The sequence below is a fragment of the Malaclemys terrapin genome, chromosome 3 (genome assembly GCF_027887155.1).
Source record: "Malaclemys terrapin pileata isolate rMalTer1 chromosome 3, rMalTer1.hap1, whole genome shotgun sequence".
In the NCBI taxonomy this organism is placed as follows: Eukaryota; Metazoa; Chordata; order Testudines; family Emydidae; genus Malaclemys; species Malaclemys terrapin.
This window is the reverse complement of record NC_071507.1, coordinates 134,336,060-134,354,141: the sequence shown is the minus strand read 5'-3', so window position 1 is coordinate 134,354,141 and position 18,082 is coordinate 134,336,060. Positions and strand designations below refer to the sequence as shown.

Genomic DNA, 18,082 nt, shown 5'->3' with positions numbered 1-18,082 from the left:
AGATCTCTATGGATGAAAAGTGCTATATATGAGCTAGTTATTAGTATTTTCTCATCAGACATATATGAGTCTTAAATGATCATCTAACACTACTCTCAGACTATAGTAATAAATAGTGGAAACATACCTTTCTTTAAAATGGCAGATATAACCCCTGCCATATCTTCTAATTCCTTCTCCCAATTTACCAACATCTCTCATTTTATCCAGATGGAATTTAAGCCAGTGAACTCTCATCCATGTTCCAATCTCTACTGAAAATACTAGCAGAACATTTGAAAACATTGGATGGGTCAGATGAAGGATCTATAGAACTGGATGTTTGTCAGTATTCTATAGACACCCCAATCCATACCTCTTCATGGGTACTTTAAATAAGGGGGTGGGGTGGGGACAAATCTTAGAAGGTGACAATGTTTAAGGGGCATTTCATCAATGTTTGCGGACAAAAGATCAATATATTGTCCCATTAAGCCATCAATAGATTGAGTTTGCTGGGAAAATATTTCCCCTCACAGCCATCCAGAAACACTCAGAGTTCAACTAACTTCCAAGAGTGGACCATCAAAATAAGTCCTAAATGGAGGAGGACGACTGTAACCTGAAACTGCAGAATACACACTTGGCCGACGACATGGGTAAAATTTTCAGTTGTCCCACTTCCACTCCCAAATGCAAACACCAGTCAAGAATGTGGCCAGATAGATAAGTTGAGCCAGAAACTACCTGGGATAGTGGCTATGAAATCCTGAACTATCTCAGAAGAGATATCCTCAATGAAGATACACCTCCACCCCGATATAACACTAATTTGGACATAACGCGGTAAAGCAGCGCTCCGGTGGATCAAAGCAAGTTCAATATAACGCGGTAAGATTTTTTGGCTCCCGAGGACAGCGTTATATCAGGGTAGAGGTGTATTAGAGTTACTGAGCGTTATTAGCCTCAGTGTCTCCAACCCCACCTTAGTGGAAAATTAATAGTTCATGCAGAGACTTTGCAGTGGACACTAACAAAAGTCCCATGTTTCCTGGACATACATGCAAGATAAATATGTTATATTTAGGCTTGGCAAAATTTGGGGGCTATAATATAATTTTGAAGGATAACATCGATGTTTATTCTTAAGCATTTTTTCCTATTTTTATCTATTTAAATTCACAGTTGCATAAAATTATGGATTTTAAGCATTTTTTATTTGTATTATCCCCATAATTAAAAATGTGTATTATCAGGCAACATGGGGTGTCAGTCAATTATTCATTGACAGTAGACGCTGAGATTCAAAAAGTTAAAGTCTTATGACCATTAAAACCCAAATTGGTAACACCATGTCAAAATATACAAAGTAAATATCCTTAAAACCAGCTCTGGTAAGTTCTCAAACAGCATTTTTCTTACTTTGCCTATCTGCATTTTTTGATTATTATCAATATAAATATTTTTGTTAGTCTGTGTCTATGGTGACATCAACATTTACCAATAAAAATCTAACCCTTCCAAGCCTAGCTGTACTTGATCCAGTTTAGAGGTGGAAAAACTTGCACTTCTGGCAGGATGCAAATAGCACAGCCACAATACCACCCTTTCCTAACTCATTCCCTTCCTGTCCTCCATTTTGGTGGCCCTTTCTTTATCACCTCTCCTCAAATGGAGGAATGCAAATGCAATATTTAAAAAAAAAAAACCTGAAGCTAGGAACTTCAAGCATGGAAGAAAATCAACTTTGAACAAACTCAATTCAATATGTGTAAAGTTAACACTAGGGTCAAATGTAGTCCTGCCATAAACTGGTACCACTCTTACTGACTATTCAGTGAGAGTTCCACTGTCTAATGCCAAGGATGAATTTGGTCAAGTTGAAACATATACGTGCGTTCAAATTCCCTTCCCCCCACACCTCCCTTCTCTCATTTGTTCATTACAACGATCAAAACATAGAGCAACTTGGAATGCTGTGCATGCTTAGTTGTTTAAACTGGTCTCTTGGGTTAAGGTCATGCAGGATTAAGGGGTATTGCTAAAGAGCTAGATTATAACCTTACAATGTGGTGTGAATAAGAAGTGGGACATAGCTGCACAGTGTCAGAATCAGACCAGAAAATGAGTTCTGACTTAGAGAATCACAAACATAAAAACAAATACAAAGACCGTGATATAGGCCCTAAAAAATGTGATACTACCTTTGTTATGGGAAATAACACGAATTAGGCAGTGTTGCTTACTTTATAGAACTACTCAACTGCAATGGGGATAATTATATGTGAAAATGCTGTCTAAAAATATTTCAGGTCCAATACCTAAATTAAATACCTGACAATAAAAAAAATACAGTAGAACTTTACTTATTAGTAACTCCTTCTAGATACGTGATTTTTGATAATTAGGAAATTAATTACTAAACAAGATTGGTACATCACAAAATGTATTTATTTTGTCAATTGCAGTTTGTAATTAATGGTCTGATATTTTGAAATGTACTAGTAGCACTCCAGTATATTTTGTAACAGTAAGGAGTTGTTAGTAAGATTTCAAAAGGGCACTCTATTTATTTATTTATTGTTTTTTAAAGGTCAGGAAAGACCACCAGTTTTGTATATGGATTATAAAGTGAACAAAAAAGTAAATTTCTACTACTTTTTAAAAATCCAGAAACTACCTTGGTAAACACAAAATATAACATTTTTATTTGCATTATTCATACGATTTTAATTTGTTAAATGTTAATTAAACCACTTACAATTTTAGCAGGAATCAAAATACTTGTTGTAAAGGTTAAAAATAGTTGTTCCTACCTCTACTTTTGTTCGATAAAGGATGAGACGCTTAAGACTGCACACTTTGGCAATGTGGTTGAAAGCCTGAGGTGGTAGCTTATCACAGGAGGAGAGATTTAATTCCTGAAGGTTTGGACACATCTCAGCAATGACCTCCAAGCAAGTCTCATTGAGAAAATGGCCACAAGCCAACTCAAGGCGCACTAGTTCAGAGCCACAAACTTTCAGGAACCTGTAAAAAGCATGTATTATATGAATTAAAAGGGGGGGGGGGAATTATAGTTTTCTGTGGAAATTTTGGAACACTGTCAAAAACAAGTGGATACTGTTGAAGAATGTGCTCTTAGCAAGGAAAATGTACAACCTGCATTACTTACATACTGTTAAATTAATCTGAAAAATAAAAATATGCATGGTTAGGCTAAAGTAAGTTGATTGTAACAGACCTGAGGAAATCTATTAAATGGCAAAAAAACTAAAAAAAAAAAAATCATGGGTCAATTTGATGTCAAGGTAAGAGATCAAGCACTCAAAAGTGAAGATATTCCGAAAGTTATGTTTACTCCACCAACATTCACTCAAATATGTTGCATATCCTGAATAGTTTTTGGTGTTCTCCAATGAATCATACAATAAGGCCGACAGCGGGGTGCAAAGAAGGCAATTGCCCAGGGGTCCGGGCGATTTAAAAGGGCCTGGGGCCCATGGCCACCACTGCTGCCGTGGTAGAGCTGGGAGCCCCAGGCCCTTTTAAATCGCCTGGGTGGGACACCCACTGGTAGGTCCCTCCTCCCCCTCCAGCGCCGGGCCCCGCCAATCAGATCGTCCTCATCCTCCGCAGTGCCTCCCGTCCGCCGCCAACTGTTTGGGGGTATGCTGGAGGCAATGGGGGAAGCGGGAGGAGTGAGGGGGTGAGAAGAGGTGGGGCAGGGACGGGCCTGGGCAATGCATGGCCTAGATGCCAGGAGTGGAAGGGGCGGGACCAGCCCCTTCCAGCCGCTGAGATGCTGCGCCGCAGCCCTATGCAACAGTTGCCTGAGAGAGCCTGGCTAGGGAGGTGAATTCCGCTCCCTGCCCAGGCTCAGGTGTTGGGGTCCCCAGCAGCCGACCCGGGCGGGGAGCGGAAGCCACCTCCTCCCCAGCCAGGATCTCTCTGGTAGCTGCCGGACAAGGCTGCAGAGCAGCGACCGAGAGGGGCCGGCGTAAAAGTGGCTCCCTCCTGCTCCCTGCCTGGGCTCCTGCCCGGGCTCCTGCCCACCAGGGAGAGCAGCAGAACGTGGCGGGAGGTGAGGCAGGTGCATGTAGAAGCCCTAGCCGTGTCAGAAGAGTGTATCCAGCAGGACAGCTGGCAGCTTGCTGGGCACTAGTGGGGGTCTATTGACTGTTCTGCCCTGGGGTCCGGAATTGCTGTTGGCAGGCCTGCAATAAGGTTTACATTTAACAAAGGTAACAAGAGAAGAAGATACTAATTACTGGTAGTGGTAAGTTAATTTTACTAGAGCAGCCCGAAAGCACAACTCTACTGGGAAAAGGGTTTGGAAAAAAGGTGTTGTGTTTGTTTAAATTACAAACATTTTTTTTTTTCTTACTACCAGCCCTGCAAACTAAGTTTAGGAAGTGAAAGTTGAACTCTGTTCTTTTCTTGTGACTTACCAGTTACTCTTGACTTCAAATGCAACCAAATATAACAGAGATCCTGTTTTATTACAATTTTAAATGACCACTGTAATTTTGATTTTGACATTGGCCTGCAACTTTCTGCCTGAAGTAAGTCTCTGCCCATGAGAAAAATGTGTGAGAGAGAAAGTTTGAGGTTAACTGGATAAGACATTTGAAAGCTAGGGGATCTGAGAAAAATGAGTGTTTCATCACTGTTAGAAAAATTGTTCTATTTTGTTTTGTCCACAAATAAGTCAAATGATCAATGTAAAAATTTAAAGCTTGTTTTACAATATACTAATCCTCAAGGAGAACTAATCCACAGGAGTAGGTTGGTGTGAAAAGGTTTAAGCTATCAGAGACTAAATATTCAAAACACCTAGAAACTGTGAGGGTCTCCGCATGCATTACAACAACTTCTGTTGGAGGTCTGTTGAGTTCTACAAGCTCTGTTCCATCTAATCTAAGCTTTCTTCAAAAAAGTAGTAACTTCATAGTTCCTTTTCATTGCAAAGGAAACCTTCAAAATGTAAATCAAATCACAAGATTTACAAGTTTGAAATTGCATAAAATTTAATATTCTTGAAGTTTCAACTGTTTCTCCAACAGAAGAGACTAGCTGAGCCCCACCCCAGTGCTTCCTGGAGTGATGTAGTCCCTGTAAGTAGGGGGCAGATGCCTGCTTTGGAAATTTGTCTACTATAGAGTATTTTAGAAAAAAATATTCCCATTGGTGGTTGCACCAATGCAGTTGCACCATGAAAAGCCTAGTGCAGTTAAGGCTGCCATAGCTTCAGACATTTTTAGCACCAAGCCAATTAAAGTCTCCTGAACATGTATAATTGATAAACTGGAAAAATGCTTTAAGTTATCAGAGCCTTTTCTACAGCAAGGCTCATATTGCTACCGCTGAACAGGTGTTGGCTCAAGTAGGATTATTATTATTATTATTATATTTTTTTTGCTAAACTTGCTGAGGGTTAAGACACTTAAGAGAAGCAGGATCCAGGGGGACATGCTCCAAGCATCCTAAACAATATGCCACTTGAACTCCCTGGTTCCTTCACATGGTGTCTAAATGATCAAATCTCCAAGCCTTCTCTTTCTGGCAGAAGTCTAATCTAGCCATTCACTCATTCATCCCACCCTTCCTTCCCTTTCTTTCTCTCCGATGAGTCATTTTCCCTCATTTATTCCATACCTTACATTATCACCCTCCTCTCCTTTTCCCTCCCTCTCCCTTTCATTGCCCATCACTTTCTCCTTCTCCCCATTCCATGCCCCCTTCTTCCTCATTTTTTCCGTTAGCGTGCGAGACGAAAGGGGAGGCCCTAGAGTCTATTTCGTTTTTCCCCTAACTAGTTAGTGCCAGAAATATGTGGATTAAGAGGGAAAATGAGGCACCTTCCTATTGGACTGGAAGTACCATAGCCCCCTAAAAGGAAGGAGGAGCCCCACCATTATGGGAGGTGCTTGTCAACAAAGTAGCTGTACAAATGTGGTGCTTAGGATGAAACCCTAGTTAGGTCCCTTTCTAAACCTCTTCAATTGTTTTTTGAGCAACCTCAGTGCCTTTCTGTAGAGTCATCTGTTATGTAAAATCCGAGTTTGGTAAACACCTGTTACCCATTTGCAGTTTTCACATACGCTACAGTTGTAATGAGAAACAACCACCTAGCAAATTCAACACTGATGACTTAAAAATAAAAATAACTAGTAGGCTTTTCTAGGACCATGTCATAGATTCATAGAGTTTAAGGCCAAAAATGGCCATTAGATCACCCCATTCGACTTCCGCTATATATCACAGACTATTGAATTACACCCAGTTACCTCTGTATTGAGCCTAATAACCTGTATGACTGAAGCATATATTCTAGAAAGGCATCCATTCTTGATCTGAAGACATCAAAAGATGGAGCATCCACCACGTCCTTTGGCAGTTTGTTCCAGTTTAATCCTCATGGTTAAAAAATGCTTAATTTTCTATTTGAATTTGTCTAGCTTCAGCTTCCAGCCACTGGTTCTTGTTATGCCTTCTTCTACTAAAGAGCTCTTTAGTACCCACTATTTTCTCCGTGTGAAGATACTTAATACACTGTAATTGTCACTTCTTTCTGATAAACTAAACAGATTGAGCTCTTTGTCTTTCACTGAAAGACATTTTCTCCAACTCTTAAAGCATTTTCATGATTCTTTTCTGTACCCTCTCTAATTTTTCAACATCCTTTTTAAAATGTGGACACATGAATTGTATGCAATATTCCAGGATCAGTCCCACCAATGCCACAGACAGAGGTAAAATAACTTCTTACCCCTACTCACTATTTCTACTTATGCATCCATGGATCACATTAGCCTTTTCTGCCAAAGAACTGCACTGGGAGCACATGTTGAGATGCTTGTCCATTATGACCACTAACCCCTTTTCAGAGTCAATGCTTTACCTACAGTAAATCCCCATTCTGTAGGTATTGCCTGCATTCCTTGTACCTAGATGTATAACTTTGCATTTGGCTCCATTAAAATACATTTTGTTTGAAGTCCAGCTTACCAAATGATACAGATTGCTCTGTATGACTGCCTTGTCCTCATTATTTACCACTTCACCAATCTTTTTCATCCACAATTTTTTATCAGCAGTGATCTTATACTTACTTCCAGATAATGTTGAATAGCATCAGGTTTAGTACCAATCCCTGCAGAACTCCACTGGAAACACTCTCATTTGATGACCACTCCACACTGACAACTACTCTTTGAGATCTGCCATTAGACAGCTCTTAATCCATTTAATGAGTGCTTTATTGATATTGTATAGTTCTAACTGTTTAATTAGAATGCCATGCAGTACTAAGTCAAATGCCATACAAACATTTTAATATATCACATCTAAGGAGTTATCTTTATTAATCAAACTTGTAGTGTTATCAAAGAATGAAACCGGGTTTGACAAGACTTATTTTCCATAAAATCATGTTGACTGTGATTAATTATATTCCTATCCTGTAATTCTTTATCAATTGAATATTGTATCAGCTTTTCCACTACAGTAGAACCTCAGTGTTATGAACACTTCAGGAATGGAGATTGTTCGTAACTGTGAAATGTTCCTAACTCTGAACAAAGTGTTATGGTTGTTCTTTCAAAAGTTTACAACTGAACATTGACTTACTACAGCTTTGAAACTTTACTATGCAGAAGAAAAATGCACCTTTTAACCATCTTAGTTTAAAAGAAATGAGCACAGAAACAGTTTCCTTACCTTGTCAATTTTTTTTTAAACTTTCCCTTTATTTTTTTAGTAGTTTATGTTTAATGCAGTACTGTACTGTATTTTCTTTTTTAGGTCTCTGCTGCTGACTAATTGCATACTTCCGGTTCCAAATGAGATGTGTGGTTGACCGGTCAGTTCAAAACTCTGGTGTTTGTAACTATTTTTTCTGGGACTGATTTGAGGCTAACCAGTCTAGTGTTACCCAGGTCATCCTACTTGTCATTTCTGAGCACTGGCACAACATTAGCACTCTTCCAGTCTCCTGGAATTGCCAAGGTACTCCAAGATCTATTAAAAATTACGATCAGCAGGCCAGAGATCTTATCAATTGTAAGGAGTATAGATAACAGATATTCCTTGAATGACTGATAACTATTACTTCCTTATGGCCCTCAAAATTAAGAAAAATTATCCACCTCTGTTTATCCCCAAATAGGACCCACCTACTACTGAACTCCACCTAAGAAGTAAAGACAGTGAGAAAATGATTCACATCACATGAGACACTCTGTCTAAGGAGCTACAGATCAGCTAAGGTTATGAGTTCCACTCCCCAGCAAGAGAGACCAAAAAGCGAGCTAAAGAAGAATACTATGAGCAAGAATTTCTCATAATTTACATACAGATAAAGTCTCTTTCTCCCACCCAATGTAACTGAAAAAAGTCTCAAAAGGATACCAAACAAAGTAATACCCTGCTTTTCTAGGCAAAGTGGCCCACTGTACAATGCAAGTGGATCAAGAGATGGGTGGTGAAAACAGCTGTGAAACCCAGAAAACTGTAGGTCACATAGGTCTGTTTGTTACCCCAAGAAATCCAAACCACCTTGCCTTCACCCTAAACTGTGCATTCGTTTGCCTTGTCAGTCAGATCTCTCTCTCTCTATGTGGATAGTATCTTCTCTTGCGAGACCTAAATGATGTGAAATGCTTAATACAATCAAAGAACATATGGACCATGTCCAGTAGGTTTAGTAGGGGACTTTCTTTGTATTCTTTCTGAATGAGTGTTTCCCCGTAGAAGTGGCATGAGTTGTATGGTGCAAGAAGGAAAGAGAACATTAAGAGAGGTAGACACCAGACTAGAGTAAAACTCCGAATTAAAATAAGCTGCTTACAAAGGGGGAAAATTGCAATGAATGTGGGCTAGTGCTGAAATACAATCTTTGAAATGAATCAAACAAACGCCCTCCGATAAGAATATGATTGAACAAACTTGTTCCACACCAATGCCATCTACTGGATATTGTTGGAAGCAGCAAAGAAAAAGAGCAGAAAGTGTCCAATAGAAATTGGAGGGTTGCCCTTTGGAATCAAGGTATACAAAACAAAGGTCACCATCCATGTGGGACCCCAGAGTAAACTGCAAAATCCAGAAGTACAACTAATGCCCAGGTAAGCCCTATGGAGAGGACTATTCCCCTGTCGCAGGGTTACCAAGATAGGGAGAAGTGGTGAGATTTCATTTGAAAGACTCAGAGGGGTAGCACTGTTAGTCTGGATCTGTAAAAGCAGCGAAGAGTCTTGTGGCACCTTATAGACTAACAGACGTATTGGAGCATGAGCTTTCGTGGGTGAATACCCACTTCGTCAGATGCATCCGACTTCACCCGACCAAGTGGGTATTCACCCACGAAAGCTCATGCTCCAATACGTCTGTTAGTCTATAAGGTGCCACAAGACTCTTCGCTGATTTTAAAGCCTGTATTTCTCCTTCTATCTTTAATATAAATAACTAAAGATTGTCTTGTTGAATTTACACTCTTTAGTGAGACCTCAAGTAACCATACTTTAGAACTAACTAATTCTGTATGCATGCTCTCCTTTATAAGTCCAAGTAAACTGGCTTGAGAGAGAGAAATCAATTTTAAGTGATTCCTTTGATAGGAAAGGGACAAATTTAAATTATCAAACTACAGGGAGTCCTCCGTCTTAGGACACTTTTCAATTGACTGTCACCCCTACAATGCTTGTTTCACCCTTATGATGCTCAATTTGCATAAAATGTGCTTGAAATCACTTCCTGGTTGCGTTATACTGTGCTGGTATGGAGCTGGAAGGGGTCGTTTCTGACTGGCTTCGAGGCAGCAGGGTAGCTTGTTGCCATGTAGGGTTGCCACTTGTTTTTGATTGGCTCCCGGCCCCGGGCTCAGCCAATCAGAAAGCTTGAACAGTAATTAGCTGAGGCTCAGCATGCATGCCATTTCCCTGGCTTTCTGAGCCTGTGTTGCCGGCATTCTGAGCAGCATATGTGAGTTTATATGTTTATTTGAATGCTGTTTACAAAATACAGTGTACAGTAAATACATTGAAGTTGCAACATTAGTCATCTATAATTCATTTAGTACAAAAATCTGGGTTACTGTGGTGAAAATAGCATATCAAGCCCTAGTTCAGTAACCAATCCCCCCTTCATACAATTGATTCCTATGGGAAAAGCCGTTACCACTTACAACGCAATTCTGAGAAACGAATTGTGCCGAAAGTCTGAGGACAGGGACCATACTCTTAAGAGTGCCAGTAGTGATGTGCATTGTTCCTGCTGAGCCTATAACTTCTCAGCCTCAATCCTAGTCTATAACAATTCCTTTATGGGACTGTCCTGGCATGCTCAGTACATATCTAGAAATTGATTTGTATCTACACTTGACTGGTGAACTGCTGATTGTATATTGATGTCGTTCTTGGTAAATTAATAAATTGTTGACTGGTTAAGAATAGCCAAGTGTCCTCATCCGAGAAATACTGTGCAACATGAAAGTTTACCTAAAAAGAACCTAGTGTTAAATCAGTAAACTAATGCTCCCTGGATTCACTAAAGAGGGTTTATCTTATTAGGCTACATTCTAATATTGGCTTTAATGCTTATAAAATTGGCAAATCTGGTTTGTTAGATTTCAGCATTAAAATCTTACTGGTACCAAGGCAAGTTCATAAAACCAACCCCCCCCTCACACTTCTACAGACAACTCTTTTAGGACGGTGGGTCCAAGTTGTCCTGGCCTGATGATTTAGAAATGTTTATCTCTAAGTAAATGATGTTTAACATTTTCCTTGTTTACTAATGGATTGAAAAATACTTTATCGTCCTCATATGATACAAGTACCTCATCCTACTTTCCAAATACTGAAGAAAACTATTTATTGAACACTTTGCTTCTGCCTTTTCTGCATTATTAATCATTTTACCGTCTCCATGTAATACTGGGTCTATACCATTGTAATCTTGCCCCGCTCATATCTATTTACAATGCTGCTACAAAAATCATTTTTCTGGCCCGTCACTTAGAGCACATTACCTTCTTCGTTGAATGTTTCCAATAGCTCCCCCTTCTTTACAGCACCAACTTGTATTCACTTTCAAGGCCTTCACAGTTAATAAACACTTTTACCTATCATCTTTCATTAACTATTGGACTCTCAGTGCTCGCCTCTCCATGATGCCAGCCTCTACTGCTCACTTGTTAATTTTTCAAACGAAAACCTTCATGCTTTCTCCTATGCTATCCCACATGATTGGGAGGTGCCCCATAAACATCTGCAAAGCCACCACATTATCCACTTTCAAATCCATCCTCAAAACTCTCCTTTGCTGTGATGCCTACTAAAAACTTGACAACAGTTAGGCTGCTAGTGTGCAGAGAACACTCTCTCTCATGCTGACCTATACTGTCTCACTGTTTACTCCCCATCTGTATATCCATATGCCGTTTCTTATCTTATACTTCATTTGTAAGCCCCCTGGGGCAAGTGCTTTCTTTTGAATCTGTGTTTGTACACTGCCTAGTACAATGGGATCCTGGTCAATGACTAGGGCTACTAGGCACTACAGAAATACAAATAAAATAAATAAATAAATATATAAAATAAATACTACCAGCAGTAAGATTTCTTTTGTTCCTAATATACTTAAAAATGCCTTATTGTCCTTATTCATGGCTGGCAGGGCTTTTTCCTGCATGTCTTTAGCTTCCCTTATCAATTTTCTACACTTAACTTTGTTTATATTGATTGCTATCTACTTCTCCTTTCTTCCATATACTAGATATTGCTTTTATATTTCTAATTGCTGTCTTTGCCACTGGACCACTGGGCTTTCTTGCTTATGAAATCATGGCATTTTGGCCATCTAATAAACTCTTCTTAAAGAACTCCCAATTTTCATTTTTCTGTCCATATTTGTCCTCCCAATCAATTTCGCTCATAATTTCCCTCAGTTTTAGGAGCTTTGGAAGCACCAAGTAAATATATGGTTGGGACTGTCCTCTGTTTTCCCCTACTGAAAGTAATTAAAATCCTGAATTTTCTAGTGTCAAAATTTTTTTGCATACCTTATATTCATGTAAATACTTCAGAGCGTCACTAAGGTTTTAAAACAGGATTATGTGGAAAAAAGTTCATTGGATCTTTTTTTTCTCCTTAGAAAACAAAAACCCACTTGCACTCCACACAATTAAGCTAAATTATATACCATTTCCAGGCTATTAATATCATCTCTAAAATAGCTAGCCTTAGATGTTTCCTCTACCCTCTGAAACAAAAAAAAGTTGTCCCTAGAATTCAAGAACACAGACAGTTCTGTGTGTGGCTATGCTAGCTTTACAACAGCTATCTAGAAAACTTAAGGGACTTCAATTATAATATGAAATCTAGACATTATGAAATCTAGACAGATTCGAAAAGCAAGTTAAAAGTAATTTCAGGTACTACAACTGTCCCTATATGTGTCAGCAATTTTGTGTGGTTTTTTTCAGTGCATGAAACGCAAATATGGCAACACTAAGAACTGAAAATATAACCAATTTAATGATTTTCATTGTACAACACAAATTTAAAAAGTAAGCATAAAGAGCATAAAGGCCAACATGTAAATTATTAAAGTGAAACAGTGGAAATAACTAATCTAATGTATAAAGATAAAGTAACCTATTTTCAAAAATTAAGTTTTAGTTGATAAGGTCCCTTTAATCCAGAGGGATTTTTCCTCTTTCACCTCAAAGCATTTGTACAGAGTCTTGATATATTTCACAGCATCACCTGATCCCTTGCCTTAGTTTCCTGAGCAGGTCATGTCCATCTACACTGACATTCCAGTTGTGTGAATTAATCTACAATGTCTCTAACACCAACTGAATAATAATGTTGTTTATGTTATAAGACATCTCATAGTCTCTTCTTGCTTACACACCACACTTGTCATTTTGGCATAGATACATCTAAGATTATTCAAATACTCATCTCACTTTTTAATACCTGCTGTGTCTCCTTTTTCCATTTCAGTTCCCCTCCCTGCTTTATTTCTACCCAAATTACAGGAGTTTAGTTATTTTCTGTAATACTCTGAAGTGAAACAGTTATGATATTCTTCTATAACCCTAATGGACATTATCAGTAAGTTAAATTACCGTCAGCTTTGCCTTAGGATGTTCACATGCCTGAAGCACTCTATCGTCTCATGACAATACAGTTTGTTTTGGTCAGATTTCTTAAATTATTCCATTTTTTCTAGACCCTTACATTTTAAAATAATGATTTCCAAGAATATTTACCTGTTTAACTGATCAAAGTATAAACAAAGAATGTTTCTTAAATAGCATTTATATATGGTTATTTTAGAGGAACACTGTCAATTTAAATTACATAGGATTATGGCCCCACTGAAGTCAATGGGAGTCAGGGTGGATAAAAATCAATGATTTAAAAAAAAAAATAAAAAATAAATCTGAATTTTTTTATTTAAATTGGATTTTTGATAAAATGCTTTTTGAGGAAAAAACCTATCTAAAGATATTTTTAATTATGACACATTATAGCTCAAAGATACCTCATCATGGAATAAAGATTATAAATTCTAATTCTATAGTATGAGACATATTCTTGTAATGTTTAAGAAAAGTTTTGTAAATGAGTTCCAATAGTTCATGGATTAGGGACCCAATTTTATGGGATTCCAGGGGCTTCTGTATAGATTATTTAGGTTAATCTTTCTATCTACCCAATGGGACTCAGTGCTCAGTCTAGAAGATACCATCAGAGATGCTTAGTTTTGCAGTTCTCAAACTGTGGATTTGTGTCTCCAGAGGTAACATGCTTGTTAACAGCAAAAATGTTTTAAATAAATAAATAAATAAAATATAAATGTGAGAAATAACAGACCTCAACCTTATTGTCCCTCTGCAAATTTGTGTACACAAAGTCAATCCCTTACCTCTCTCTAAAGTGCAAAAGTTCAATGAAACAGAAGATTGTTGTAGGCGGAATAGACCTGGATAAGGAAAAGAAGTCTGGAGATAAATGTGAGAAAGGAGGGACAGGCAGTAGAAACAAAAGTGAAACTGTGAGCAGCATATTCCAGAAGTCTTGAGGTCTTTCTGAGTGTAGCCTTCATTGATTTGTGATCTACCATACCATTTTCTCACTAGAAGGGAAAACCTATCATAGCAGCAGGCTGTAAAAGGAGACCCAGTTTGGGAATATTTTAATGAAGTTCCTCTACCCGTGAGTAAGACAGGCATGCATGCAAAATGCAAACAGTGCAACAAAGAAATGCAAGGCCTAGTTGCCAGAATGAAACCAAATCATGAGAAGTGTTCCTTCTCAGGAAGGTGCTGCGTTGAAGATGATGAAAGGAACATGCCTGAACATGCAGGATCTTCAGGTTGGTAAACTTCTTTATTTCATACTTCTTTCTTAAGGATCGCCTGTCTTCCTTCTTGACTATTTTTGAATTCTCATGTTTGAGCAAAAAATATAGTTGTTACTCTATGATACTATCATTTTAGATGCAGTTATGATAAAAAACAAATAGCTGAAATAGGCAGATCTTCCTTATACAATTTTACCTTTAAAGTAGTACTGAGTGTCAGTGAATGCAACGACATACTAAATGAGCAGTACGGTAATAATAATTAAACAACTGCATTAACTTATTTTGTTTAGGAGAATCCATCCTCAACATACAGGATTCTGAAGACTATCCTTCAAGATCCACCTTCAAGATCACCATCATTTTCTATAGTTTCAGAGTTATCTGCCAATGATAGTGTTTCAGTCACATCATGTATGTCACATAGCCACAGTATATCACCTGTAGCAAAAAGAAAAAAAATCTCCATCATCCAGAAAAAAACATAGATAAATTTGAGATAAGAGCCAGCAGATTATAAAAAGAGGTAATTGATGAAAAAATTGCCTGGTTTGTTTATGCAACAAACTCTCCTTTCCATATGATTTAGAAGTTGAACCCACACTTCATTAACATGGTTCAGTCATTAAGACCAGAATACAGTCCACCCAACAGAGCAGATGTCGTAGGCAAATTGCTGGATAAAGTATATGAAAGAGAAATTGAGCAGTGTGCAAAAGGTATAGAGGGTAAAATTGTTAACCTGAGTGTTGATGGGTGGAGCAATATCCACAATGATCCTGTTGTATGTCCTTGTGTGACAACAGAAGAAGGGAATGTCTTCCTTACAGAAACAATTGAGACATCAGGAAATGCACACACAGCAGAATACTTACAAGTAGCAGTAAAAGCTATAATAAACTGTGAAAAAAAATTCAAATGTCTAGTACGCCGTTTGGTCACAGACAATGCTGCAAATGTATCCAAGACGAGAAGAAATTATTTAGAAGCGAGTCCCAAGCTAATAACATAGGGTTGCAGTGCTCATTTGATGCACCTCCTAAGCCAAAGATTTCAGTGTTCCAGAAATAAAGGCTAATGTTGTTGAAATTGCAAAATACTTCCGTAACAACGACTTTGCAGCAGCTGCTCTGAAAAAAAGTGGAAGGAACCAAACTAACTATCCCATAAGACGTCTGATGGAACTCAGTAGTGGACTATTTTGAGTACTATATCACGAACTGGCCTAATCTGATGACAGTTTGTGAACAAAATAGTGAAAAAATAGATGGCACTGTCACAGCCAAGGTTCTCAACATTGGGTTTAAGAGAAATGTTGAACACATGCCGAGTACCCTGAAGCCTATTTCTGTAGCCTTGAACAAAATGCAGGGAAATAGCTGTTTTATTGCTGACGCTGCTGAAATTTGGAAGGAACTGAATGAGATCTTAAAAAGCGAAATATGCAACGACAGAGTTAAATTACAAGTATTAAAAAAACGAATGGGACAAGCACCATCTCCAGCTCATTTTCTTACAAATATTCTCAATACTCGGTGCCAGGGTCAAACCTTAACTGCTGAAGAAGAGGAATAGGCTATGATATGGACATCCCGCAATCATCCCTTCATAATGTCAATTATAATAAACTTCAGAGCTAAGGGTGAACCACTCAAGAAATATATGTTTGCTGATGATGTTTTAAAGAAAGTCACACCAGTGAACTGTTGGAAGTCAGTTAAGCATTTGGATTTAGAGAGTGTTAAAGTGATAATCTCACTTTTAACAGCAATAGCTACTTCTGCCGGTGTAGAAAGAATATTTTCTTCCTTTGGATTAATCATTCCAAATTGAGAAATCGTTTGGGACCTGAAAAAGCAGGAAAGCTTGTTTTTCTTTTCCAGATTATGAACAAACAGGAAAATAAAAGTGAAGACGATCGAGTTAGCTGGAGAAGCCAATATTTTAAGTTCCTCATGTTGACCTGGCTGATACAGTCGATTTAATTTTTGTTTTGTTTTTTAAATATTTCATTTAACTATTTTAGTTAAAAACAATTTTAACAAAAGCCAACCCGATTTTAAAAAACATGAATGTTTAACTAAATTCAAAAATTCATATGCTTGTTTTATTAAAATATATGTTTGCTAGTGAAGAAAAAAAAATCCAGAATACATAACGTTGTTGTTTTAGTTAAATAAAAGAATTTAAATGTCTGTCTGGTGATGTTCTCCTCCTAATACAGCATGGCAAGAAAATCCTCCCAATAACTTCATAAATATCTACTTCAATTACTTTTGGTAAATTAAATAACCAATCGTTCATTTTCTGATATAGCTGTAAAACTAAATCTGAAAAGTTTTCAAAATAAATCACTTTAAAAATGTATAGTGTGTACCTTCTAAAAATGAAACCTACATCTATCTCTGAGTTGTGAAGAATATTTATTAAGGTTATAACAACTAATAAGAATGCACTTTTATGTAGAAATCCGTGATTAAATCGAGTCTTCCTGACTAGTGATTTAAATCAAATCCACCCTGATGGGAGTTTTGCCACTGGCTAAAATGAGGCCAGAATTTCACCCACTGTTATCAAAATATTTGATTTTTAAAATATATTCCCCTTTAAGTTATCTAAGGTAGTGTTAGTATAATTGATAGAGAATGTAATTTGTTTACAATATGATTTTTAAACTGCATCAGAGGAAGCTCCAACATCCAGATAATGGAGGCAGGTGAAGCTGTGTGTGGAATGCTAAAAGGCCACTTGACAGATTTCCTCTGTTGAGGAAAGTCCATCTTTATCCAGGAAGTGGCCATATTACAAAAGGAATTTACACTAATGCCTATGAGAAATAAGAGCTCCTCTAACATCTATGCTCCCTTAAAACACACTCAAATTCATTTAGCAATACCCAAATGGGAAGCAGACTTCCCTTTCTTGGTGCCAGAAAATGACAGAAACGGGTCAATGCCCAGTGATGAAACAGAAAACTTTGTCTTTTTAAAATTATTTATAAAAACAGAAAGAGAGATCTCTACAGAGCAAAAGAGATACAACGGACAGCGCTTCAAGATATGTGCCCTCACAGTAAAATCTTTCAAAAACCTGGCCAAAACATATAAAAGAGTGAAAATCCTGTGTAAATGGTATATTTAAAAAAACTCCAGTAATTTAGTTCACTAGTCCTGATTCTAAAGGGTATCGTATAGCTGCGTGACTAACAAACCTCGGCCAAAAAAACCTCCCAAAAACCCAACTGTCTGCATGCACTTTTTCTTCATGATTCCTAAAAATACAGATCATTTAGCAATCATCTCCAAGGTCTGAGAGAACACTTTTTTCTTAAAATTGTTCTAAATAAATCTTGTTCACTTATGAACATAAATAGGACATGCTTATTCAGATTATTCATTAATCAAGTTATGACTACTTAGTGTTTATTCTGGGAATGCTGACTACAAATCACTGCAGCTGTCACTTCCGTAGACAAGTAAAAGGGCCAATCAGTAAATGAACCCTATCCTAGACCAATAATGCCATGTTATTTTGCAGAGTTTGTAATCCTTTGAATTTGGGCAGTTATTCCACTACCAATTACACCAATGTCTAACTAATACAGTTAAATATCATGCATTAGATTTTTCAGAGATTAATCTGTACTGCACATGTAAAAAATGAAAATTGCACTGTATATCTATATAAGCTTGAACTTGCACACACTTCTAGTTTTCAACAGGCA

General features: G+C 37.7%; 1 protein-coding gene across 4 annotated transcripts in view; it reads right to left on the bottom strand.

Moving 5' to 3' along the window:
- The window catches only part of FBXL4 (F-box and leucine rich repeat protein 4), a 97,897-nt gene that overhangs the window by 43,250 nt on the left and 36,565 nt on the right, over window positions 1-18,082 (bottom strand). For all 4 annotated transcript variants that reach the window (XM_054022504.1, XM_054022505.1, XM_054022502.1 and 1 more), the window contains exon 5: window positions 2,796-3,009. In XM_054022504.1, coding sequence (XP_053878479.1) covers window positions 2,796-3,009 — 214 coding nt within the window. The remainder of the gene's footprint in view (window positions 1-2,795; window positions 3,010-18,082) is intronic.